Source organism: Hyaena hyaena, unplaced genomic scaffold, assembly GCF_003009895.1.
Source record: "Hyaena hyaena isolate Hyena2069 unplaced genomic scaffold, ASM300989v1 scaffold_374, whole genome shotgun sequence".
NCBI lineage: Eukaryota > Metazoa > Chordata > Mammalia > Carnivora > Hyaenidae > Hyaena > Hyaena hyaena.
The window spans coordinates 936,219-963,241 of NW_024081007.1; the positions used below are offsets into that span (position 1 = coordinate 936,219).

At 42.9% G+C, this 27,023-nt stretch overlaps 1 protein-coding gene across 1 annotated transcript in view; it reads left to right on the forward strand.

Moving 5' to 3' along the window:
* Positions 1 to 4,470: 4,470 nt before the first annotated feature.
* SLC30A10 (solute carrier family 30 member 10) overlaps positions 4,471 to 27,023 on the forward strand; it is a 36,535-nt gene continuing 13,982 nt past the window's right edge. Inside the window, exon 1 of the mRNA XM_039250607.1 lies at positions 4,471 to 5,191. Within this exon, the coding sequence (XP_039106538.1) occupies positions 4,744 to 5,191 (448 nt within the window). The 5' untranslated portion in view covers positions 4,471 to 4,743. The remainder of the gene's footprint in view (positions 5,192 to 27,023) is intronic.

Below are 27,023 nucleotides of genomic sequence, written 5' to 3' on the forward strand. Positions count from 1 at the left end.
GATATAAAAATGTTTTCTTAAGTAAGTATGTAATAGGGATATCTCACAGTATATTTTAGGTATGTTACCAAAACCAAATTTTGTGTTTAGGAAACATGTGCTGAATGAGTGAGGAGCTTGGGGGATATACACGCTGGTGACGGTGCTAACATTGGTATTACATGGTAAAAATGTCATTACACTATATTTCCTTCATTTGTTCATTCTCTCCTGGACAATTATTTCCTACATTTTCCCCCCGAGTTTTTCAGACTTCCCCTTTCTGACTTTGAGTTGGTCGTCTCGATTTCGATTTCATTAAGAAGATAGAGACCATAAGATAAGACCCACCAGGAGGGCGCCTGGGTGGCTCAGTCGGTTAAGTGTCCGACTTTGGCTCAGGTCATGATCTTACAGTTTGTGGGTTCGAGCCCTGTATTGATCTCTGCTGACAGCTCGGAGCCTGGAGCCTGCTTTGGATTCTGTGTCTCCTTCTCTCTCTGTTCCTCTCCCCACTCATGCTCTGTCTCTCAAAAATAAACAAACATTAAAAAAAATTTTTTGAAGTAAAAAGAATAGACACACCAAGACCTCCCACGACCATGGCTACCCTCTCGTGTGTTCACACGTTCCACCTTCACCACGGTTTTTGCGGCAGAGGACAACCCCCCCCCCCACCCCCCAGAACCCGGCTCCTGGCGCCTGCCCTGGGAGCACTCCAGCGTCCCCGCGGCAAGTGTCATCAGATCTCCTTTCCATCGGTTTACAAACATGCTGTTATCTTCCCCGACTTTGTTGATGCCCTATCCCTTTAGTCTTAACATAAAGCTCTTGTCTGTACTTGCCAGCTCCCGTATGCCCTGTCTGTTCTCTTGAACCCACTTCATTTGCCCTCTTGTTGAGGTCGCCAGCGGCATCTATAATGTGAGTTGGAGCCGCCGCTCCCAGTCCCGCTTTCGCTTGCTCTCAGCTTTTGGCTCAGCTGATTCCCGCTCTTCTTTGAAACACATTCCTCCTTGGCCTTCAGAATACTACACCCTCCTATTTTCCCTTCTGCCTCTCTGCTCCTTCTCTGTCATCTCTTCGTATTTTCTTCTTTTTCCAATTTTCTCTCGTTTCCTTGGCGACCTCCTACAGTATATTGTCAGCATTCAAGTTCTTTTTTTTTTTAAGTTTTTTATAGTTTATTTTTGAGACAGAGAGAGACAGAGTGTGAGCAGGGGAGGGTCAGAGAGAGAGGGAGACACAGAATCCGAACGAGGCTCCAGGCTCTGAGCTGGCTGTCAGCACAGAGCCCGACACGGGGCTCGAACCCATGAACTGCGAGATCATGACCTGAGCTGAAGTTGGACGCTTAACCAACTGAGCCACCCAGGCGCCCCAGCATTCAAGTTCATATATTCCCAGCCTATCCGTCTCCCCTGAACTCCAAACTTTCTCACTTGGTGCCCTACATAGCCTCTCAGCCCGGCTGTCTAATAGATACACCAAACAATGTTATTTCCGTTCCTTGCTCCCCCACCATCCCCCGCCAATGCTACAGCTGTCACCTTTGTCCTACTTTCATCTCATTTGCAACATCAGGCCACATCCCTAATGTCACCTTGACTGTTCTCTTTCATACTTCACATCCAATTGCCCAGCAAGTGCTATTGGCTCTAATGACCCTGAGATCAAGACCTGAGCCGAGTCAGATGCTTAACTGGCTTGAATCACCCAGGTGCCCCCATAGTAACCATTTTTTAGCGTATGCTTCAGTATTAAGTACATTTGCATTTTGGGGTAGCCAATTAGCAGAACTTTTCCATCTTGCAAAACTGAAGCTGTATTCATTAAACGACCCCTCCTGTCCCCCTCCCCTCAGCCCCTGCAACCACCATTTTAACTTTTGCTTCTATGAATTTGACTGCCTTCCAGAGCTCATATAAGTGGAATCCTTCAATATTAGTCTTTTTGTGCCGAGCTTATTTCACATAGCATAGTGCCTGCAAAGGTCCGTCTATGTAGTAACATGTGTTAGAATAGAATTAAGATAATATTCCATTGTATGTATACATATGTGCATGTGCACGCGCGCACACACACACACACACACACACACACCACATTTTATCTTTTGTCTGTCAATGGACAGAAGCTCCTAGGAATAGTGCTGCTGTGATGAACAGACCGTGCTTCCAATTTTCTTTGGCTTTAGAACCAGGATGTAGACTTACTGGATCAAACAGCAATTCTATTTTTAATTTTTCGAGGAACTGGCATACTAGTTCTCATAGTGACCACACCGTTTAAAATTTCCTAGTAATTTTTCAACAAAAGGCCTTGCGCTTTCATTTGGTATCCAAGCCCATGAATTATGTGGCCGGTTCTGCCTGTATGTTCCCACTTCACACCTGGTCCAAGTCACTGGTCTTTTGTTTAGATTATTGCCATAGTCTCCTAACCGGTGCCTCGGCTTTCATGCCATCTCAACCGGGCATCCAAAGATTCTTTTAAAATGTAAATTAGATCTTGTCGCTGTTCAGCTTCCCCATCTCAGAAGGCTACACCGTACTCTCCCTGCCCACCATCGCCTCTCAGACCCCACATCCTGTTTCTCTCCCTCAGTCACTCCTTTCCAACCACACTGAGCTCCTTTCCTGTTCCTTGAACTCCCCATGCTCTCTGCTTCCTCTGCGGAAGAAAGAACTCCTTTCAGGTGTCTTCAGGGTTCAGGCTCTTCCTTCCTTCAGATCTTCACTCAAGAACATCTCAGTCAAGGGCGCCTGGGTGGCTCAGTCAGTTAAGCATCCGACTTCGACTCAGGTCATGATCTCGCGGTCGGTGGGTTCGAGCCCCACGTCGGGCTCTGTGCTGACAGCTCAGAGCCTGGATGGAGCCTGCTTCAGATCCTGTGTGTCTCTCTACCCCATTCCCTGCTCATACTCTGTCTCTCTCTGGCTCTCAAAAATAAATAAATGTTTAAAAAAACAAAAACAAAAAACATCTCAGTCAATTCTTTCCCATTTCCCAACATCATCACTATCCCAAACATGAAACAAAACACCCCTCACCACTTCATTTAAAATAACACCCCACCCCTATGTCAACGCTGTCTCCTCTTCTCTGCTTCCATTATTCTTATTACCATCTGACATTCAGTAGATTTTATGATTAATTTGTTAATTATCTCTCTCTCCCCACTAGAATGTAGGCGTCATGAGGGCGGAGACTTTTCTCTGTTTTACACAGCTGTCTCCCCAGAGTCTAGAACCATGTCTGACATGTAGGAACTTAGTATCTGTTGTATGAAGGGATGAGTGAGGTAGCGTTAGTGCAGTAATTTTCATAATCTGGTTGCATTCGAACTCCCACTGTTAGAACATCAGCTTACTAGGAGATTATTTCTGAGATGCTGAGGAAATTATTAGGGCAGCATCTAAGCTCTCAGTGTCCCCCAGATGAATAAAATCAATACGGTGTGTATATAAATAGAAATATGTATTAAAAGGACTTGGCTCACGGGGAGGCTGAGAAGTCCCAAGATCTGCAAGGTGAGCAGCAAGCCGGGGAACGAGGGGATTCACTGGTGTAGTTCTGGTCTGAAAGACCACAGGCTCAAGATCGAGGAAAAGCTTAAGCCTGAAGGCAGTAGAAAGCCAAGTGTCCCCACTTGAAGTTGGTCAGCAAGCAGGACGAATTCTCTCTTGCAGGAGGGAAATTCTGTTGAGGCCTTCCACTGAGTGCATGAGGCTCTTCACATCAGGAAAGGCCAATCTGGTACTCAATCTCCCAATTCAAATACCAATCTCATCCCCAAAACACCCTCACAGAAACTCTCAGAATGATGTTTGACCAAATGTCTGAGCACCTGGTGGCTCAGTCAAATGGACACATAAAATTAACCATCACAGTCAGACCTTTTAAACTCAGAAAAGATTGGGCATAGTAATTTTAATCCGCATTTCTCTAAAGGATTGACTATAGGCAATCTACTCAAAACAATAGAGGCCGCTACTGTTTTAGGTATTCCGGACCCAGAAAATCATTATGATTTATAAGCAACACACTGATAAGATTAAAAACAAAAAAAAATTTCCTTGCCTCAGCTAAATCGAGTTATTGCAATTTAGCTTTTTCCTGAAACTAACTGGGATCATGGCTTTCGCTCCAGCAGCTTAAAAGTGTTTTTTTTATCTTTTCTGAACATGAGGACTGTTTTTCTTGTCTTATTTGTGGAGAATGTTTGGAAGTAGGGTGCTTATTATTCCAGATCAATGGACATGACAGTAGAAAAATCACCCTAGCCTCGTCTTTGGATTTGACTTATTGTAGCTCTGATATGTAGATTAGAGACCCTTAAAATGTTCTCTGTTACACACAGGTAACAGAATTCATGGTTTTTACCCACCAGGCAGACAAGACCTGATTGTTTATGTCAAATGGCTTGATTCACCAGAGTAGCTATTGCACACACCTAGACTGGAAAGGCCAAAGCCACAGATGAACTTCTGCCCGATTCAAAGACCCAGAGCCTCCTGGCTTTTGTATGTAAGCACACAAGGAACCGAAGAAGCCCCTCAAGTCTGCATCAGAAGCCCATGCCTTCAATTTCCAGAAGTCCCTACTCACGTGACAGCTCTTGCTTAATTGCCCTTTAAACTGGTTTATGGCTTTATAGCGGCCTATAAAAGATGATTTCCAAATATGACAAGTGCTGCAAGGCTGAAGAGGAGAGTTACCCCTCCCGGGGCAGGGTGAGGAGCTGCCTGAGAGCGGGGCGCCATGGGGCGATACTCGGGAAGAAGATTCCGATTAGTCCTCCTGTGCGCGGTGAGCATCCTCATGTTCGTGATGGAGCTGGTCATCGCCCACATGGGCAACTCCCTCTCGCTGGCCTCCGATGCGTTCGCCGTCCTCTCCCACTTTGTGTCCATGATCATTGCGTGGCTGGGCGTGAGGGCCAGCAGTATCCACAGGCACAGGAAGAGCACGTTTGGCTTCCTCCGGGCAGACGTGGTGGGCGCATTCGGCAACTCCATCTTCGCCGTGGCGCTCATGTTCAGCATCCTGGTTGAAGCCGTCAAAAGGTACATCAACCCCCAGAAGACAGAGGAGCCACTGCTGGTCCTCAGTGCTGGAGTTATTGGCCTGTTCTTCAATGTCCTTAACTATGTCATCTTGGACTGCTGTTACTGCACGGCCCGCAGGCCCCGGGGAGGCACTGAAGCAGGTAAAGAGCTGCGTGGACGTTGTAGCAGGTTTGGGCGGCTGTCTGGCAGGTGCACTCTGATTGTGCTTTTGAGTCAGGTGCAGTCCGTTTGGCCGGCCTCTTGTCCATGACCTCACAAAAGATCTTTCTCAAAGGAGTTGCGTCCCGTCCAGGGTTGCCTGTGAGCTGGGGGGCAGCAAGCCGCTTTCGTCTTGGGGGCCTTTAGCTTTTAGTCACCGGGAATGAAAAGCATTCAGAGAGGTGGACAGGGAGTCAAGGTACTGAGCAGGGTCAGGAAGGAAGCAGTTTGAAAGAAAGTGGATGTGGCATTGAAAACAGTCTCCTTAAATCCGTGGCCAGATCGACATGGCTGTGTTTGAAGTTAAAAATAATATTTTAGAGTCCCCGCAAAGTACATTTAAAAAATATCGGACCCTCTAACCAGCTGATAATCAAGCAAAGGGTCAAATAAGTGGCGAGGCTGATAACCTCATAGGAATATAGACTGGAAGGATTTACAGAAAATGGCGAGGGAACAAATAAAGGTGATCTAGTGATGGGGCGCCTGGGTGGCTTAGTCAGTTAAGCGTCCGAATTTCGCTTGGGTCATGATCTCGCGGTTCGTGGGTTCGAGCCCCGCGTCGGGCTCTGTGCTGACTGCCAGCTCAGAGCCTGGAGCCTGTTTCAGTCTGTGACTCCCTCTCTCTCTGACCCTCCCCTGCTCACGCTGTCTCTCTCTCTCTCCTAGAAATAAATAAAACATTAAAAAAAAAAAAGATGATCTAGTGAATTTAGTTCTTTTTAAGATGGAAACATTTGTACTTATTGTATGGGTCCATCCTATTTGACAAAAAGGAAAACTATTTACACATGAATCTTTAGGAAGGACTTAAGAGTGGGTACCAAACTTATTGAGCCATCTGTCAAAAGAGGGATTTAAATCTTGGGAAAGAATAATAACTCCAAAGCAATAAATCCAAAGATAAATCATTAGATGAAAATATGTTTCTTTGTTGCTACAGTAGGAATTAAATATACATAAAAAGCTTCTTGCAGAAGAGAGAAATTTCCAGTACTTTTTAAAAGAGTCCCATAGCATGAACAGACCAGGTTCAAATCATGACTTTACCACAGTGCAGCAATCTAGTTAGCTCGCCTCACCTGTCTGCCCACAGGTAATATGAAAGTAGGAAGGATCCAGTGAGATCCCAAGTGCATAGCACCTAACATGCACTTGGTAAAAAGTAACTGTTGTTTTTTAAAAAATCACAATGCACGGGGCACCTGGGCGTCCGACTCTTGGTTTCGGCTCAGGTCATGATCTCATGGTTTGTGCTTTGGGCTCCGTGCAGACCGTGTGGAGCTTGCTTGGGAATAGCTTTCTCTCTCTGTCTCTGTCTCTGTCTTTGTCTTTCTGCCCTTCTCCCGCTCGCTCTCTTTCAAGGTAAATAAACTTTAAAAAAAATTACAATGCAAGTCTTTGAATTATGTAATAATCCACAATCATTGAATTCTAATTGCTCATCTGGATTTGAAGAAATTTTAAGATTTTCCTTATTTGGTGCTGATCACTTTTCTCTCACTAGTAGGGGTGTTCTACAGGTAAGCTTGGGGAGTTTTAGAGTCCAGGTTTGCATTTTTCATCGTATTCCTTCTGCCTCTTCTCCCAGTGTAAATTATGTCTGCGAGGTCCAGTCTTTTATGCAATCTCTGTCTAAATTTCCCTATTGGTAAAATGTATGTTATGAGAGCACCGATAGTATATATTAAGCAAAAAAGGGAACAAATAAGAAACTAGAACCTATATCTTTATTCAGTGTAATGAATCATTAAAACCTTATCTTTTTAAAAAGACAACTAACTGGAGACCCTAAGTCTTGTTTACATCAGTCATCATGTAGAAATTATTACCTGAGATTCCAGATTATAAAATTCACATATTTGATGTAAAACAAATATATATATTTCTTATTGCTAAGTATAATTCTAAAGCAAACAGATTTCAAAGAAATGGTTAGAATCAGCTTTGAAAGTGTCACCGCCACTAAACTTACCACTGTGGTTCAGACAGATGATATATACCTGCATACAGTAAAATCATTTTAGGCAAAAGGTTTGATGCTGACCAATGTGAAAATTGATAGACAAGTATAATTTTAGTTTTAGAAATTGAATTATTGTCAGGTCTTAGATTAGCTCTTGTTTGGGAAATGGTGCTTTCCAATGTTTATGCCCATGCTAAGATAATAAAAGTAGGCTTAAGACAAATATTTCACCCTGACTGTATCATTTTTGATTGCCTCCATTCCAGAGCATCTATCTTCTTTTGAAAGGTTGAATGCTAGATAATATTCTACTTTATATAACTGAGTTCAGTGATAGATATGCACATAGAGCTAATGTTTTAAGATCCACATTCTATGTTCACTTTATTTCGGTAGCTTTTGGTATTGCAGTCTTCCATTAGAAATTTTAGAATGCATAAACCCTACAAGTAATTTTAGGATAGCTACTTAGCTTTGTATTTATGCTTTGAATTATGTCTTTAGGGCTTTTACTAAAACATACATTTTGATATCTTTCCCATCACCTAAATAAGTTTAAAGTAAACCTTTGGATGAATCTCATAAACTGACATTAACCCATTTTTAATTGTCTTCCATTTCAAGAAGAAATTGATTAAACCATAGATATTAATTTATCCCAGGAGGTATACAATATGAGAGAAAAATGACTCTTGACTTCAGAAGATTTGACCTACATTTAGGATAAAGAATTTCTGTATGCCTAGAACCCTAGCCTGTAGCACTGTGGTACCTCCTGGATTAGTGATCAGAATCAGGATAATCCATCTCTCTCTCCAGAGAGTTTTTACATAGCAAGTCTGTACTTTCTTCTCGTTCTGTGGATCGTTAACTTGTTCTGCTGGATGCGTCTGATGTGGGAATTGGTATCAGTTACATCTGCTGTTTGAGGTCATAGGAAAGTAAAAACTAAGACCACTAACTTTAAATTAAATGTTAAGAGAATAGACAGTCTAAAGAGTTAAGACTTTAAATACCCTGAGATTCATGGAATAAGAAAGTTTGGAAAATCAGACAGATGGAGCCAGAAGTTAAACGAAACAAAACAAAACAAAACAAAACAAAACACCCCCGGGAGAAAGGAATGTAGAAGATTCAGCTGAGATGAAGGACTCCCCTGGGTCAATCCCTCTCTGGCATGGGTCCATCCCTGATGTGAAACGTGATAGGGGAGCAGGTATTTTTGGCTCAAGTAAAAGGCAAAAATGAAAAAAAGTAAAAATCACAAGCACGGAAGAAAAAACAAACAACAGGGAAAGTCTGAGATTTGGATGGTTTACGTGTGTGTTTGGGGAAAGAGCAAGAGGTTACAACAACATGTAGACTCAGATCCCAAGAAATATGTGACACCAGCGACCTTCTTTCTCTAGACTTAAGGACTAGATGTACTGCGCTTCCCTTGTTTTCTACTCCTTGTTTACTGGATTTTCCTTGACTTTCATGTTGTCTTTTATGTTTTATTTTATTTTTAAAAATTGGGTTTTCTTTAAAATATAACTACTATAACTCTATGCCCTCGCCCTATACTTGAACAGATACCTTCGTATACATTGACCTTTATTGTAAACCGAAGACAATTTTGTGTGGCTCTATCTGGGATGTATTAGGCTTGCCATTTATATAATTTATAGGTGACCAATTTATATCTGAAATATCTGCTTATTACTTTTATTTCATTTCTTTACAAAATGCCTTTCCTTTGAAACTTTGAGTCCAAATTCTCTCCCTCCCCTCCTCCTCCCTACCTCCTCCCCCAACCTCTCTTCCCGCCCTCCTTGTCCCTGTCTCTCTAGCCACCTGTCTGGCATTAAGTTTCTCCAATCAAATCACGAGAGGCAGTGACAGCACAGTAATCAACCTAATTCACTGTTCCAGAAGATTTTAACACACTGCTGATTGGTTGTCCTTGTAAGCTTCTAGTTTAGACTCAGTACTATAGCCTGATGGGAGCCTTTCGCATGGACAGTCCTGTAGATCCTGAAGGGAAATCTAGTTTCCTTTCCTTGTAGAGCAAATTTGATCCAGAGACCAGCAAAATAAGCAAGACTCTGAGAGTTTTAGGAGAGGCAAGGGGGAATCTGCTTTTTGTTTCCCAGTAGCAAATACCGTGGAGTGAATAAGAGGTCAGGAAGTGCACAGTCGAACACAGCTTTTCAAACTGGAAAGGGAATGTTCTCTGGATGGAGGTTCCCTGAGTTCTGTGTCTAATTCAGACAGGATTGGAGTGATTGGGCGTTTGCAATATTATTACATCATTTTAAGAATCATGCTTAATTCCCAGAATCTGTTACTTTGCCATTTGTCCATACCTGACACTGTTGTTTTCCAAGCACTATCTTGGACTTTGAATGATTAACTCCATGTGAGGGTTCAGTGGTAAGTACGTACGTACACACACACACACACACACACAAACACACACACACACACACACCTATTGTAGATGACAGTATCTCTCCCCACTAGATCCATATTTTCTGTTACATCTCTTCCGTATATTCATGACAGCTTGGAGAGACCCTCCTCTCTCTTTTTCCCAGTGACAGGGTTCTGGGTCAGTTGTAGGGAGTGAATAAGAAAGATTAACAGAAGATTGAAAACGAGGTGCTACTTCACATTTGTCAAGTCAAATTCAACTGAAGGGAGAAAAGAAGGATAAACCAGCTCCTTGTTCTCAACCATTTTTGTCTAACATGCAGAGGCTATTCTAATATCTGAGTTAAATGTTCATGAAAACCAAGCGTTTATTGACATCTGTGGGTTGTCGGCCACTCGGGAAGTGTACAGACAATAGTCACAGCACTGTGTGGCAAACATTTGGAGAATTGCCTGTCTTATGAAATAATTAGAACGTATTGCATTGGTTTGGAGAATTGTATGTACTGTGACAGAATATTTGCTATTTACATTTTACAGATAAGAAAACAGGTTGAGAGTCAGGTCCATAGTCACATAGGTAGCTCATGGTAGAGCACAAAGAAATTACAAAGTTGAGTCTAGGCCCTTGATTAAAGACCTCCTCTGCTTCACCCAAGGAAAGAAGGAAAGAAAGAAAGAAAGAAAGAAAGAAAGAAAGAAAGAAAGAAAGAAAGAAAGAAAGAAAGAAAGGAAGGAAGGAAGGAAGGAAGGAAGGAAGGAAGGAAGGAAGGAAGGAAGGAAAAAAAGAAAGGAGGAAGGAAAGAAGGAAGAAAAAGAAAGAAAGAAAGAAAGAAAGAAAGAAAGAAAGAAAGAAAGAAAAAGAAAGAAAGAAAGAAAGAAAGAAAAAGAAAGAAAGAAAGACATTGAAAATTTGCTTGACAATAATCACAAAATAACATGTCAAAAAGTGCCTATTAATACACTATAAACTGAATCCCAGTAGCTGAGTGACCTCCAGAAAGTTACTCAAACTTTCTAAACCTCAATTTCTCTATCTGTAAAGTGGGTAGTATCTATCTTATAGGATGTTGTGAGGATGAAATTATATTGTGTGTGTGAACTGTTCCACATAGCACTTGGTGGTAGTGGATGGTAGTGATTGTCCAAGGATTGAAGGGCAAAGAATGAATGAAATATTAGTAAGCCCCCCTGGGGCCAAGTCCCTTGCTTTGCTTTATGACCATGACACACAGCCCCCCTTTATCCCGGGCCAATACTTGTAACTGTTTGCTGTTAGTTATACATTTGATCAATACAGATCCATCACTACTCCTGGAAAACCACACAAAACATGTGTGTTACTGATGACAGGTTAGTAGCATCCTTAGCAGGGTGAACCAAAGGGAACATGGACCAGTCACTGGAAAACACATGTTCTGGGACTTCTTCCTTCATTTACTGGGTCTGATGATGGAGAAGGTACGTAACCACTTTGAGCCTCATCTCATGTATCATTACACCTCTTTTAAAGAATCAATATGCTTTTCTTTTGATAAATAATACCTTCATGATGCATGATTTTTCAAAGGTAAATGTTACCTTCCTCATTTTCAGTGTTCAAAATAACACTTGTTATATTGGTTATATTTTTCTGGTACTGGTTATATTTTTCAACTGTTAAAAAATTATGTATTTTATTTTTTAACATATATTTTTTAATGTTTATTTATTTTTGAGAGAGAGAGAGAGAGATGCGGGGGAGGGCCAGAGAGGGAAAGAGACACAGAATCTGAAGCAGGCTCCAGGCTCTGAGCTGTCAGCACAGAGCCCGACGCAGGGCTTGAACTCAAGAACCGTGAAATCATGACCTGAGCTGAAGCCGAAGGCATCACCGACTGAGCCACCCAGGTGCTCCAAAAAATTTAAAGATACTAACTTCAGACTGTCACGCTCATGAAAATAATGCAAATGTAGCTCATAGTTCCAAGTTGCAAATAAAGAAACTGAGGCACCAAATGTTTTAAAGTTAATCCAGAGTTGATGCTGGACCCAGGACTTAGCATTTCCATACCTCTACCCTGCCATAAAGTGATTTGCTTTTTAACATTTCCCTACAGTTCTGACTACTGAATAAGGATATCCCCATTCACCTTACTGAGAGGTTGTTTTCCAAGAAGGTGGGGTGAGGGTAAACTTACTATTTTGGTTTTCTTTTGCCAAATGCTTACAGGATGTAAAGAACATATTTGCTATTTTTCTCCTCTGTCTTGGTCTTTCGAGAGAGAGAGTAGTCAATGTAGTTTTTATAAAATATTATGTGTAACTGTCTCTAATGACTATGACATGTCATCACTTTTTATAAGTGGCCATAAATCTAGTGACTCCGTTTTCTTAGAAATGTTTTCCAAAGTCCACATCCTGATATTTGTTTACCTCTGAGAAGGTGACTTGAAAGAATTTTGAGGGAAGTAATTTTTTAAATTTTTTAATATTTATTTTTGAGAGAGAGAGAGAGAGAGAGACAGAGAGACAGAGCGTGAGTGGGGAAGGGGCAGAGAGACAGGGAGACATAGAATCCAAAGCAGGCTCCAGGCTCTGAGCTGTCAGCACAGAGCCCGAGTGGGTGCTTGAATCCATGACCCATGAGATCATGACCTGAGCCAAAGTCAAACACCTAACTGACTGAACCACCCCGGTGCCCCGAAAGTAATTTGTGATGAATCCTATCTGTGCTCTTGTTCTTTATCTGCAGTGACAACGCTAAAAAATGATCCTACCTCAGACCTATGAGAACTAGAGATTAGTTCCTTACAGGGAAGTGGCAGAAAAGTCAGGTTTGAAGGAGGCACTCTCAGAAGGGTCCACTTGTTTTCTGTAGAATTCTTTACCTGAAGAAACTGCCTTGAGATTTTGCAGGACAAAATAAGAATGGAACCAACATCCAGTTCTATCACTGATGACTAGAATCCATTGAGGAGACTGTCTGGACATTATGGGGCCAATAAATAACTTCCACCTTGAGGCTTGAGCTACATGAGGGTGAAGGAATCAAAGATAGTCAGATAGCAGTAAGAAGAGTAGTCCAGTTTTTGATAAATGCCGGATTGGAGAAGATACCTTGAATATCACAATAGACTTCCTAATACTCATCTCAACAGTAAACATACCCTTCCTCTTACAAGCAGAGCTCAACAACTTGGGGAGCAGAGGTGGGCCCCTAAACACAGAGAACGTACATCCTCTGAAGGCAGACAGTTGGAAAGGCAGAGCCTGGGAGGAGCTGCACCAGGCTTCTTCCATTCCTTCAACTACACCTAGCAGTGAGAGAACTTCCCACTCCAGGAGGGACTTCTTACCTGAAAGTTGGAGAGGGAATGAAAAGGGTCAGACAGAGACCACCCTGGAGTGCCCCTCATAGAAACATGAGACAAGAGGAATGGAGGTCTCCCCCTACACTCGCCTGCTGTGTTTTCTTCATTCATAGTTCTCCTTGAAGGACTAGAAGAATAGGTCAGTGTGGCCCACTTTCTTAAGGCGTGTGCTCCCAGTACCAACCACTGTTTCCTTTGGGTATTCTTCTTGGGATAAAGGCTTGGCAATTTTGATACCCCCTCCCATGACTGAAATGGATTAGAAAAATAAGCATGTTGATGAAATCAACTCTGAGCTTCCACAAGTGTTCAGAAATTACATTGTGACATGAAATGATAGCACCAAGACATTTTAAGAATTCAACATCAGTAATATAAAAATCCCCCCAATTTAAATAGGACTCTTCTCACAATATCAAATTTGTGAGAGAAAAATTAAAATTCCAAATTAGATGTGTTTGACCTTCTGAGTTATATTCGGAGAAATCAAAGCTTGTCATTATTAATTTAAAGGACAGACTATTGCTATTTTAACATTTTATTTTATTTTTTATTTCTACCCTGAGTCCCTATCTCTATGCCCTCAAAACCACTAATCTGTTTTCCATCTTCATAATACTGTAATTTCAAAAATGTTATGTAGATAGAAACAAACATATGTGACCTTTAAGATTGGCTTTTTTTCTTTCAGAAAAATACCCATAAGGTCATCCAAGTTGCATGTATCAGTAGTTGATTTCTTTGTATTGCTGAGTAGAATTCCATGGCATGGATGTAGCTGGATTTTTTTAAAGCCATTCTGCCAGTTTTATGCCTTTTAATTGTTATATTTATACCATTTACATTCAATGCAATTATTAAAGTTTAGGGCTTAACCATTTCGTCCTTATTTTTTGTTTTTCATTTCTCTGTTTTCCTTTTCCTGTCTTCCTTCAACATTTTTTAGAACTCAATTTTGATTTTCCTATTGCTTTGAGTTTTTGAGGCTATCTTGGCATAGCTTTGTTCGTGGTTGCTCTCGACATTACATTACACTTACTTAATCATAGTACGTCAGTACTGGTGTCAGTATTTTACCAGTTTGAGTGGAGTGTAGACACCTAACTTCCCTTTATGTCTCTTTATCATCCCCCATTTATAACTGATATAGTTACACTAGTCCCTGAGTCCTTGTTCACTCTTTTATTTAGGAGTAAGTAGAATTTTAATCCAGGACTTATTCTGAAAAGTTCATTTTCTTTGCTTTTTAGTTTTTTGAGTGGTTTTCAGCCTCCTCATTTTGGAGTGTCTCCTCCCCCAACCCCCCACATCTCTGCTGTGCAGCCAGTATTCACATTCAGCTTCTCATCTGAGCTGTTAGAGACTTGCATTAGTTTTGTTACCCATGGCATTCACACCATTGTCATCATACTTTGATCCCACATTTTCATCCAGTAAGTGGCCAAACTCTTTAGCAGAGGCAAGCAGACAGGAGTCATTGAGATTTGTCTTTTGTTTTCTCAGTCTATTACCCATTCATTATAAAGGATACAACTTAGGAACAGCCAAATAGAAGAGATGCCCAGGGCAAGGTATGGCAGAGGGTGTGCAGGGCTTCTCTGCCCTTTTGGGGTGCACCATTTTCCCAGCACCTTGATGTGCTCACCAACCCAGAAGCTCCTGTTTCATTTCCCCCCATTTTCTTTTTATTGTTCAGATAGGGTACTTTCTGTTATTCTATCTTCAAGTTTGCTGAGTTTTTCCTTTGTCTTCTCTACTCTGTTGTCAAGCCTGACAACTGAGTTTTTAATATTGGTTATTGTATTTTTCTTTTTCTTTTTTTATGTTTATTTATTTATTTTGAGAGAGAGAGAGAGCACGAGCAGGGAGGCAGAGAAGGAGGGAGAGAATGGATCTGAAGCAAGCTCCGTTATGTCAGCACAGAGCCTGACATGGGGCTCAATCTCACAAACCATGAAGTGATGACTTGAGTCAAAATCAAGAGTTAGACGCTTAACTGATGGAGCCACCCAGGTGCCCCAAGTTATTGTATTTTTCAGTTTTAAAATTTCCTTTTAGTTCTTTATTTGTTGAGACTCTCTATTTTTCATTTATTTCAAGTATATTTGTGATTGCTTGTTGAAATATTTTTATGATGGCTACCTTGAAACCTTTGTCAGCTCATACTAACATCTGTGTTATCCAAGCATTGGTATTATTTTTCATTCAGAAATTTCCTTGGTGTTTGTATAATGAAATATTTTCAGTTGAGTCCTCGACATTGAGGTAGTAGGAGACTGTGGATCTTATTTAAAATATCTGTTTGATCAGGCCTCTGACACTGTGCTGGTAGAAGAAGGGATTTGTCATTATAAGATGGGAGTAGAAATCTATATTCCCACCTGGCCTCTGTTGACACTGGGCAGGGATGAGAATCTGGGATCCCCGTTAGACCTTGACTGATAACACTATGGCTGGGAAGAAAAGGACACCTTCTACTGAGTTCTTAATCTTAGCTATTTTTCATTTATAGTGCTTGATCGTTACTCACACTTTCCATATCTTCCTTTATTCCTGTATATTAAATATGCTTAGTTTATATTCTGTATCTGATATTTCAACATTGGCAACTTTTACATGTCTGATTTTGCTGTTTATTATTTTTGCTGCTTCTCTCAAGGTGGCTTCCTTTCTTGTGTTTTAAGTGTTCCGTGATTTTTTAGTGTGAACTCACTCGTGTTCAACGGAACTTTCTCTGAGGGAGTTCTTTGAGGAATAGACTTGAAGTACATTCTTCCACATAAGATATGCATTTGTTTCTGTCAGGTGCCTGAGGATATTACCAACTTGTGAGCACATCAAAAACTTTTTGCTTGAGAGCTGTTGTTGTTGTCACTACAACGTAGGTAATGTAAATGCAGACTGTATTCCTCCATGAAGGCCACAGCATGGTTTCCACTGTTCCTCTCCGCCATAACCAAGGCTGAAACATGCCCTTTCTTTGTTGTCTTCCTTGCAAGCGGTAAGTTTCTGTTTGTCCGATTGTTTCGTTTCACTTCAACCTTTCACCCAGGGATTGATCTTTGAGGGGATCTCTGATCCAATTCTCCCGTTTGCACGGATCTAAGTTCTATCTCTTCTGCCATCTGTGTCTATATGGCTATTAAAATCATTTGTTCTTATTGGAAAGATATCCCTAAGCCAGATTCTGGCTTCAACTCATCTAGATGGATTTTTGCTTTTTACTACATTTTTGGCCTCTGAGTATTTTCTTAATTTCCTGACACGCTTTTTGAAGAGTTCAAAGAAGTCTGACAGAACTGCATAATGGTATCCCAGAGCTAGAGCCCTTAATATAGATAGAGTCGGGTTCTCAGAACTCAGCACTTAGGATAAACCAGGCCCTCATTACCACTTACAAGGACCATAGCAGAGACTCAAGGCTGTCAGATGAAAGGACAGCAGGCAGAGGGCGCCCTCCTGTTTTTTGTGTCTCTACGAGGCCAAAGAGATGGTGCCAGACTGGCCAGGACCAGACCTGCGTCCTCAGCTCCACTGGAAAAGACCTCACAAGAAGGGGTTAGTTATGTACTAACATTTCCATATCTGGTCGACACACTGCATCCTTTCCCAGAGGATGATATTTAAAACATTACTGCCTACTCACAGAGTTTAGAAATTTGCAGAAATGACATCCTAGGCTCCATATTTATTTATTTATTTTTAAATTTTTATTTATTTTTAGGAGAGAGAGAGAGAGACAGCATGAGCAGGGGAGGGTCAGAGAGAGAGGGAGACACAGACCGAAACAGGCTCCAGGCTCTGAGCTGGCAGTCAGCACAGAGCCCGATGCGGGGTTCAAACCCATGAACCGCGAGATCATGACCTAAGAGAAAGTCGGATGCTTAACCGACTAAGCCACCCAGGCGCCCCCCTAGGCTCCATATTTAATTTGTGGCATTTTTTCTTCCCAATCCGTGTGTGTGTGTGTGTGTGTGTGTGTGTGTAAGAGGTGGGGGGGAGAGAGGAAGACAGGAAAGAAGGGAGGAAGGAAGGAAGGAAAGGGGAGAGGGAAGAAGATTTTGAATTCCATTTCCATCTTGGCCTCTAGTTTCTGGGTCTGTTTACACTTGGTCTCTTGTGAGTAGGCTTTTTCCCATCCTGTACCTCAGGGACTATCGCCGCTGCCTCTAGCTTCAGAACCGCTTAGACCTGGGAATCCTGCTCCCCGAGGAAGCTTCTCCCTCATCCACACCCTCAGCCTGAGTGTCAGTCTTAGCGGGTTTCTGAGCTGAAGCTATTTTGAAGGTTTGAAGATCATCCCGTTGCTTCCACTCTTACTTTATGCTCTTGCAGATCTTGTCTTTCCACAGCTGTGGAATGTTCCAGGCCTCGAGTGACATATCATCCTGCTGAATCTCTTGTTCTGAAACTGGAGGTGCTTCTGGTGTTTTGCTTCCTTTCGTGTTCTTTCCTCAGAAAGGCTCAGTTGAGCTGTCAGTGATTCAGTGGTTCAAGAACAAGTTCTTAAAATTGTTCCCTTCCCTTCTCTACCACATGTGAGGCTGGCATTTCTGTGAGACTTTTTTCCTTTCTGCTTTGTCGTTGTTTGTGGGTCAGGCATTTGTTTTTCCCACATAGATTTTTTTTTTTTCTTATCACAGTGAGAAAGTGAAGTCAGTGCTTTCTCGGTCTGCCCAAAGCAACTGTTGTCCAAATAAATCTTGTCAACTCTCACCTGTCTGAGTTGGATCACCTCATTTGAAAAGCATTTTCCACTTAAACAAAAAATGTAACCTGAGTCTGGACCCAAACTATCATCTCTTGCCTCAGTCCCCTTCACTGTGTCTCATTCTTCCTATGTCTGTCTTGGAGTCCTAACTGTCTGTCCCTTGACCTGTTTCCATAGGACACAAGGAAGCCCTTACATCCACAGTGACCATTTTGATTTGAAGCATTTGATTTAACGCATCTAACAATGCTTTAAATATTCTATGCTAATCTTCCTAGGCTTCTCCTCTCAAATAGTTCCAAATTTTGTGGAAGCTTTGTAAGGCTGTGCCCATCTTTACACACTGGTTCCTTGTTCTGGTTGCTGTAATGAACCACCACAAATTGAGTGGCATAAAACAACAATCATTTTATGATGCTTGGGATTCTGTGTCCTGGCATTTGGAAAGGAACCAGTGGGAACAGCCTGTCTGCCTCACAATGTCTGGGGCCTCAGCTGGAAGACTCCGAAGTGGGGTAGTGATTTGATGGCAGGGAATGGCACCATCACATGTCTGGCTCGTGAGCTGGAAGGCCTCAACGTCTAGGACTGCCGACTGGACTTGTACCCCCCAGAACCTCTCAGTGTATCTTGGCTTCCTCACCCTGGAGTAGCCTCAGGACGTCATATGTGGTCTCAAACATGAGTGTCCTATCAAACGAGGTAGATGCTTCAGTGCCTTTTCTGGTCCAACCTCAGATGCTATAGATTACATGCCAGAGATAACATGGGAGTGTCAAGCTCATGGACCCACTTCTGATGGAAGGAGCATCAAGATTACCCTGTGGGAAAACATGTAGAATAGAAGATATGGTTGTGCCCATCTTTGGAAGGAGCAATGTGCACAGATTGCCCTCAGGATAACAATTCATATCACTTCCCGCATACAAAATCCACTCCCCGGGATCCCTGAAGTCTCATCTCATGGCCCAGGCTCTTGCCATCTTCCTCAGCGCCAGCGTGAATGAGGTTCCTCGGGGGGACTTCCTTGCGTGTCTTCCCCTCTATCTGAAGATCTGTGAACTAAGGTACAAAGGACCTGTTCTCTGCACACCCAACATACAATGATGGGGTGGGGGAGGGGATATCACATAAGTCCTATAGTCCCAGTTGCTTTTATTTCAGACAGTATTAACAGCTTTAAGAAGAGGACTTTTACTAGGTCCCTGACTCCGGCTCTCTGGTGGTTGTGGGAGCATTCCAGAGCCCCGTCAGCTGTCTGAAATCTTGCCTTTCTGCTTCTGAGCTGAAGGATTTCTTTGGTTCCCCGTCCCCAGTCTGATCTGATCTAATACCCTCTTTAAGAATATTTAGACATGTGTGCATTTCCCTTTCTTTTTTGCATCTGTCTCACTTCAGGAAAACTCCCTTCCCCTGGTGCTTGTGAGAGCAAACTATGCTCTCGCTCTCACTCACTGTGCAGTAAGTCTGAAGCATAGAGTAAAACCAGTCTTGAAAATTCATGTTCACCGAGGACCTGTTAAAACAGCCCTGCAGCTATAACAACCGCCATTTTTCTTCTGTAGGCAATAAGCTGCTGTGACTTGCCAAGGTCAAAATGCTGCCGGGCTCACACTGACTGGAGCCGTAAAACCTTACAGCGCCTGCTCCGTCTCACCAGTAGCTGCAGCCGCCATGTTACTTTGGCCTGTACATTCCTAGCTTACTCCTTCTCCAGGCTCCTGCCTACTCGCCAGTATGTTAAGGCTTTAGGGGCTAATAAATAATACCCCTTTCTTATTCTCCTGGATTTTGAAGCAATTGTTAGATTAAGATGATGACAATTGAGCATAATACCAACTTTATTGCATATATGACACATTCATTATAGGATATGGCTTAGATGTGTGGCAGCAAAAGGCTTAATAGTTCATCCTAGAATTAAACTCACCCACCCAGTCCCAGACCTCCCTGCACAGGGCAGAGCCAGCTGCAGGTAGTTTCCTTCTGGAACCTGCAGAGCAGGATTGCAAGTCTCTGCGGGAAGGCGAATCTGAAAAAGAAAGGCCAGAAGAGGTCAGTCGAGAATGCTCCAGTCTTTCTCCCACACTTCGCACAATCAGAGTAGTTACCCTGCTCCCAAGAAAAGCTGGGGAAGTGACAGAAAGAGGCCAGGAGTATCACTCTTGTAAAGATGCCACTGTGCAAACGCAAGCTTAGGGAATGGAGAGTCTCCTTAACACAAAAAGCTGCGAGCTACAAGGTGAACCATGTTCGTTCATTTTCTTCCTTCCTCCCTTTTTCTTTTATTATTTTATCTATTCTCTATTTTATTCCCTGTCATCCTGTGGGCCACAGAGGGAGTGGGTATCAGGGAAGGTATCAGGGTATTCTTCTCCCTGAAGAAGTGGCTTTTGAGGCCCAAGGCATGAGGAGAAGAAGGTGAGCGGGGCAGAGAATGCCCCAGGAGGAGGGACTAGCATGAGCCAAGTCCCAGAGCATGGACTGGGCGAGCTCACCACAGGAACGAGCAGAGATGGAGAGCATTAGTGAGCCTAAGACTGAGTCCTGGGACACACCAACATTTAGAGATTTAGGGGAGGAGGCGGAAGTACCTGTGAGCTAGAAGGAAAACCAGGAACGTGCATTATCCAGCCGTCAAATGGAGAAGGTCTTCAAAAGGGAAAGCAAGATCTTCAGTAACAAATGTTGCTGGGCATTTCAAGATGAGCAAAGAAAACCAGTGGATTCAGGTGTGAGAAGGTCGCGAGGAAGGCTTTCACAAAGCCTTTCCAGTGGTGTCATGGAGATGGATGTGGCATTGCATGGGTGACCGAGAGAATGGAATTTGAGGAAGTAAAGACTGCGACAGTGTTTTCAAGAGTTTCTCCTTTGGAGGGAGCAGAAAAATGGAGCAGGGATAATTTCCAACATTGGGGAAGAATCATATTTAGTCAGCCACTTATTTATTTATTTAAACATATTTACTTATTTTGAGAGAGAACGAGGAGGGAGGCGGGGAGGAGAGGGAGAGAGAATCCCAAGCTCTGTCACTACAGAGCCTGGTGTGGGGAAGACATCATTATTAGGGGCTCTGAGTCACCTCTTCACTGCTTAGTAACCAGACAAGAAAAGGAACTCCCACCCCCCACCCCAGCTCTCTGATATATTTTGAAAACTTCAAGAGAAGAACTCTGGTTCGTCCATCTGGGATCAAGCGCCCATCCTTTGAATCAAGCACAGTGACCAGGGAATGAGAAACTCTGGCTCAGCCTCAGTTATATGCCCATGTCTTGTCCAAGAGGACAGGACTTCTGACCAGAAGGAAGCGAGGGCGGGGGAGGGGGGCCACGAGGTGTTGGGGGTGGTCCCAGGGAACCTAAAACCCTGGCTGACCCATTTACATGACTGGTGGTTACAGATAACGGTGCTGGCTTCCTGGAACTCATGTTGATTGTGGCTCCATATCTGCAACAACAGCAATGCCTTCTTCTGTCTTCATGTTTGTACCTCCTTTGTCTTATCTGATGTTCAAAACATCTACATGCCCTGAGTAGTAGGAGGTTCTTACTTGCATTTGACAGATTAGGAAACTAAGGCTCAGAAGTTTAGAGGCTAGGTTGTACAGGGATTTCGTGTTAGAGGTCAAGAATTTCAGTTCTCCTCCAGGCTTCATCGTAATATTAATTCAACACAGCTTCTGATTTGGGGACAGTCACAAAGTTATGTCTCTCAATCACCCTGATTTTCCCTGATCTTCTGCCACATGACAACAGGTGATAGAGCCATGATGGACAAAGGAGTATAGTAATAATGATAGCTGTGAACTTTGGAATTTTAAATGTGTAAAATGTTTTTTTTTTAATATTTTTTATTTATTTCTAAGAGAGAGAGAGAGAGAGAGTGAGCAGGGGAGGGTCAGAGAGAGAGGGAGTCACAGACTGAAACAGGCTCCAGGCTCTGAGCTGGCAGTCAGCACACAGCCCGATGCGGGGCTCGAACCCACGAACCGCGAGATCATGACCTGAGCGAAAGTCGGACGCTTAACCGACTAAGCCACCCAGGCACCCCTAAAATGTTTTATTTTAAATGTGCTTATATTCTTAAAATATTTTATTTAATCAATGCTTTACATTCATAATACCTTTTATGAATCAATAGCTAATTAGTTCTAAGCTAAATGGATTATTGTAACCAAAGGGAAATAGACAATCCTATAAAAAATAGGGTAATCTAAATAAGTGGGAAGGGGATTCCACATGGGTACCTATCAGAGGTCAACAATAGTCCTGGAAGGATAATAACCAGAAAGTAAGGAAAAGAGCCACTCTTTGTCAACTGTCTACTCCGAGGGCGCCACGCAGCGTCTCCTCTCTGCTATCTCCTTTCAATTCTCACAGACGCTGTGTGAAAGGATATGATGGTATCCTCCAGATGATAGAGACAAACATAGACCTCAGAAAAGTTAAGTGACTTGCCCTGGTGCTTACAACTCAGGGAGCCAAGATTGTATCCCGGGATTGAGTGGCTCCCAAAGCCACGCCTCTCCACGACAGCACCCTGAATCCTGAACCAGTCAGTGCATTTGGCAGATAAAGGTGAAGGTATTATTTATAGGTTTTATTTTACCCCCTCCCCCTCACACAATTATTCATACAACTTCTTGGGCAAATCGACTTTCTCATTTTCATATACAGTAGTCACATGGGATATGGTTCTCAGACCCCAGTGGATACCTGAAATCATAGATAGTACCGACCCTTCTATAAACCGTGGTTTTTCCTATGCATACATATCCACGGTAAAGTTTAACTTATAAATTAGGCACTGGAAGAGATGAACAGTAATAACTAATAATAAAATAGATTATAGAAACAAACTGCAATAAAAACTATGTGAATGTGGTCTTTCTCTCTCTCAAAGTATCTTACTGTACTCTCTCTTCCTGTGATGATGAGAGATGATGAAATGCTGGGTGATGAGATGAAGGTAGGTGACTGGCGTAGGCATCCAGATGTAGCGTTAGGCTACTATTAACCTTCTGAGGATACATCAGGATGATCACCTTCCAGAGCGCGGCTCACCGCAGGCGACCAAATCTGTAGAAAGTGCAACTGCCGTGGTCTAAAAGTTAAGGTGACTTTAGCAGGGAAGAAGTCTGTGTGAGAATGTTTCAGATGGAATTAAATAACACGGGTAAAGGCTTCCTGTAAATTATGAAGTGACTGAGGACTTAACTTATAGCTAAAATAATTATTGGTTTAGAATCAATATCAAGGGAGAGTTTCTCCCTGGTTCTTGCAACTTTGAGTTTTTTTGGGCTTTGCTTCCATTTGAATTGAAAAAAAAAAAAAAGGTTTTGTCTCCAGTTCATCAAGCAGGAGTCACACCCAAGTACTGTCAGTAAGTGATGAGTTTTGGATGATGTGTTTCTTGAATCCCCATTTCTCATCCTTTTCCCCTTCATCCCAAATGCCAGATCCCCTTTCTTGTGCTCGTTCTCACTTACCCTCCCTTCCCTTTCCAAACCTCACGCACAGCACATCCCCAAGGGCACCTGGGTGAGCCCTTGCAACCTGCAGACAGTATGAAGGAAGCACACGCACCAGAGCCGCAGAGCCCACAGAGCCAAGCTGACCCCAACTAACACGGCACTGTCACTGCCAAACGTCTCAAACAGCCCAACCCCATCATCCCCGGTGTGACACACAAATCAAAGGCATTCGTTCGTTTACACCTGGTAACGTGGGTTCTTATACGGGGTCTTAGTCCATGCGGGCTACTAACAAAAGACCACAGAGTAGGTAGTTCATAGAAAACAGACATTTATTTCTCACCTTTGTGGAGGCTGGAAGTCCGGAATTAGGCTGACAGTACGGTCAGGTGTGAGCGCTTTTCTGGGTTCATAGCCAGAGCTTTTTCTCTGTGTCTGCATGTGGTGGAAGGTGCTAGAAAGCTCTGTGGGGTCTCTTTTATAAGAGCACAAACCCCATTCTTAAGGGTGCCACGTCATAACCTAATCATCTCTCAAACACCCCACCTCCCACTACCATCATCTATGGGGCATGGGATTTCACCGTGAGAATTTGGGGTGATACTTGGACCATGACACTTTCCTTCCAGCTGCAGGAACTCAAAAATATTTTATCTTACATCTGCATAAGTTTCACTGCTCCTTAGATTAAGTTGCAAACCATTCTTTAAATATATTTTTAGGGGCGCCTGGGTGGCTTAGTCGGTTAAGCGTCCGACTTTCGCTCAGGTCATGATCTCGCGGTTCGTGGGTTCGAGCCCCGCGTCAGGCTCTGTGCTGACTGCCAGCTCAGAGCCTGGAGCCTGTTTCGGATTCTGTGACTCCCTCTCTCAGTGACCCTCCCCTGCTCACGCTGTCTCTCTCTCTCTCCTAGAAATAAATAAAACATTAAAAAAAAATAAATATATTTTTCCTCTAAAAGTAACCCTGTGTGGATCCTATGGTGAAAGGAAATATTTCTCCCTCCCTAGATTTAAAAATCAAAGTGGTAGTAGTTATGTTTTATGAACACTTATTGAGTGAGCCCTTCTGATGAACTTGGCACTGCGCTAAGCAGTTGACATGTTTTCTCACGTAAGCCTCCTGGCAATGCCATGAGATACACTGCAGGTCACACACGAGGAAAGAGGAGGTTGTCAGGAGCTTTCCCCAGTCACCCAAGTGAGTAGCAGAGCTGGGATTTGGTTCCCAGTCTGCCTGACTCCAAAGGTCAAATCACTAACTGCTGTGCTACTCTCTCTTTCAAGGTTTCTTCAAGTGAGTACAAACTCAGAATGATCTAGAGCTTGTTTGTTTGTTCAATGAGCAAGTTGTGTTGTTGATGTTAGGATGGGTGCATTCGCACCACCTCGGAGCCTGGAGCTGCGAGCAGACACCCCACTTTGCTGGAGTCAAGTGGCATTTTGGAAAGACCAAGGCTGGCTGACGGGCATGCGCTAAAGTCATGTTGGGCTGAGCTCCTCCTCCTGAGTGGGCTGTAGCTCACAAGTGCTGCGGAGGGCTATTCCTGGAACAGCCCGGGGAACAGCAAGGCTGACCGCTGACCCACTTGTTATCTTCTTCACGTCTCGTGCCTCTATCATCAAAAAAGAAAAAAATGTGGTCACCTCAAGTAAAGAATCTCTTAAATTTAATTGCATGCTAAAACACTTTGAGAGACATAACGCACAGTTTGGGGTATAAAAAGTATCTGGGTTACAAAGTGTCACAAATATACATGTTATATAAAGTTGCCAACAAGGAGCTGAGGTGTACACAAGATTCCTCAGCTGCCTGGAGAAGCAATTTCCTTTTTTTTTTTTTTTTCTTTTGAGAGAGAGAGAGAGAGATTATGTGGGGGAGAGGCAGAGGGAGGGAGGGAGAGAGAGAGAGAGCGAGAATCTCAAGCAGGCTCCATGCCCAGGGCTCCATCTCACGAACCTAGGATCATGACCTGGGATGAAATAGAAATCTAGTCGGACACTCAATGGACTGAGCCATCCAGGCGTGCGTGTGCGCGCGCGCACCCACACACACACACACACACACACACCGCCCCTTTTTTTTTTGTTTGAGGGAGAGAGAGGCAATTTTCTTTTGAAAGTCATCATGATATAGCACGCCCTGCGTGTTTGGTGCTGGGCTAAAGGTGGGGAGTATCCAGCTTCTGATGATGTTTTTAAATCTGGAGGCAGGAGCTATGAGGTAAAAGAGCTACATCTTTTATAAAAGTAAGAGTTTGGTGCCTTGGACGAGATATCCATTCCCCTCCTGGAAGCTAGAATTGTCTCTTGTCAACTAGAAAAAAAATGAAAACAGGGGCGCCTGGGTGGCTCAGTCAGTTAAACATCCAAGTTAGGCCATGATCTCGCGGTTCGTGAGCTTGAGCCCCGCGTTGGGCTCTGTGCTGACAGCTCAGAGCCTGGAGCTGCTTCAGATTCTGTTTCCCTCTCTCTGCCCCTCCCCTGCTCACACTCTGTCTCTGTCTCAAAGATAAATAAACATTAAAAAAATTTTAAAAAAGAAACAAAAACAGCTGCTTTTTCAATTTCTTGAAAAAAAGTTTGTTACTTTCTGAGTCAGTACCAGTGAAGGAAGAACACTTGGTATTAAAATCTCTGACTTTATAAATCATAGCGCATCAAGTTCTACGCCAATGAAAGTAAAACTTAAAAAATCATTTGTTTAGAACAAAGGAGTGTTGAAAATGACCAAATCAATATAATGGGGAGGTGGAGACTGTAAGCCCTAGAGTTTGATGCCTAGATCGGATCTCTAGTCTCTCAGTTACATATTATGTAATCTTGGACAAGTGACTTAAAACCTCTGGGCTCCGTGTTCTTCCCCTATAAAATAGTGCTTATTTTATGAGTCAGTTGTGAGTACGAAATGAGATAATGCCTATAAAGTCTCAGCAAAGGGCTGGGAAGTCAAAGCCCATTAAACAAATCTTTGGAAACCTCATTATATACAGGAAAGTGTAAGATGCACCCTAAATTTTTGTCAATTAACTTAGATTATATATATTCTCTCTCCATATAAGCTATATTCTAGGTATGTATGTATGTATGTATGTATGCATCTATTCATCCATCCATCTAATCAGAGCCAGCTAGTCAAACCATTTTTCTTATGTGCATTTTGTTGACACCCTCAGCCCATGTTGAAGGCCAAGCCCTGGGCAGGGCCCCTCAGACACAGCTCCCTCCTCCACTTCCTCAGCTGCCTGCCGGCTTTCTAGTTCCATCAACCGCCCTCCTGGAGCAGTGACATGATTCTTCTTATCTGCTTTTGGTTGGGAGAATGACTGGGTAACAGGCACAAGTGATACATTTCTGCTGACCTCGGGTTTTTCCTCCGGTTGTGAATGACAAAGAAATGCAATCAGCAAGGACCGTCGGAGAACTGGCAAGTGATTTGCACGAGGCCTCTGTCTGGGTCTGACCGCTTTGCCTGCGGTCTTACCTTACGTGAGTCAAGGCTTCCTAGTTTGAAGACCGTATAAGCCAGAAGCTGGGATATCTTTCTTCGTATCAGAGTGAGACATCGGTAGTTCAATAGCAATTCTGCGATACATGTGCCGCGATGCTAATATTAATACTAGCACGCTAACGTTGAAGTGTGGCCTTCCGGACCACTTCGCCCTTCCGACCTCCTCCTGAACAGTGTCCCCCCCCTCACCCCACACCTTCTTTTAATTCCTGTGTTTTTTTTTTTTCTTTTTAATAAGCAGCTAGCAATTTACTGAGTGCTTCCTCTGTGCCAGGCACTGTTATAATCACTTTATACTTATTAACCCATTTAATCTTCACAAACATATGAGAAGAGCCTATTATTA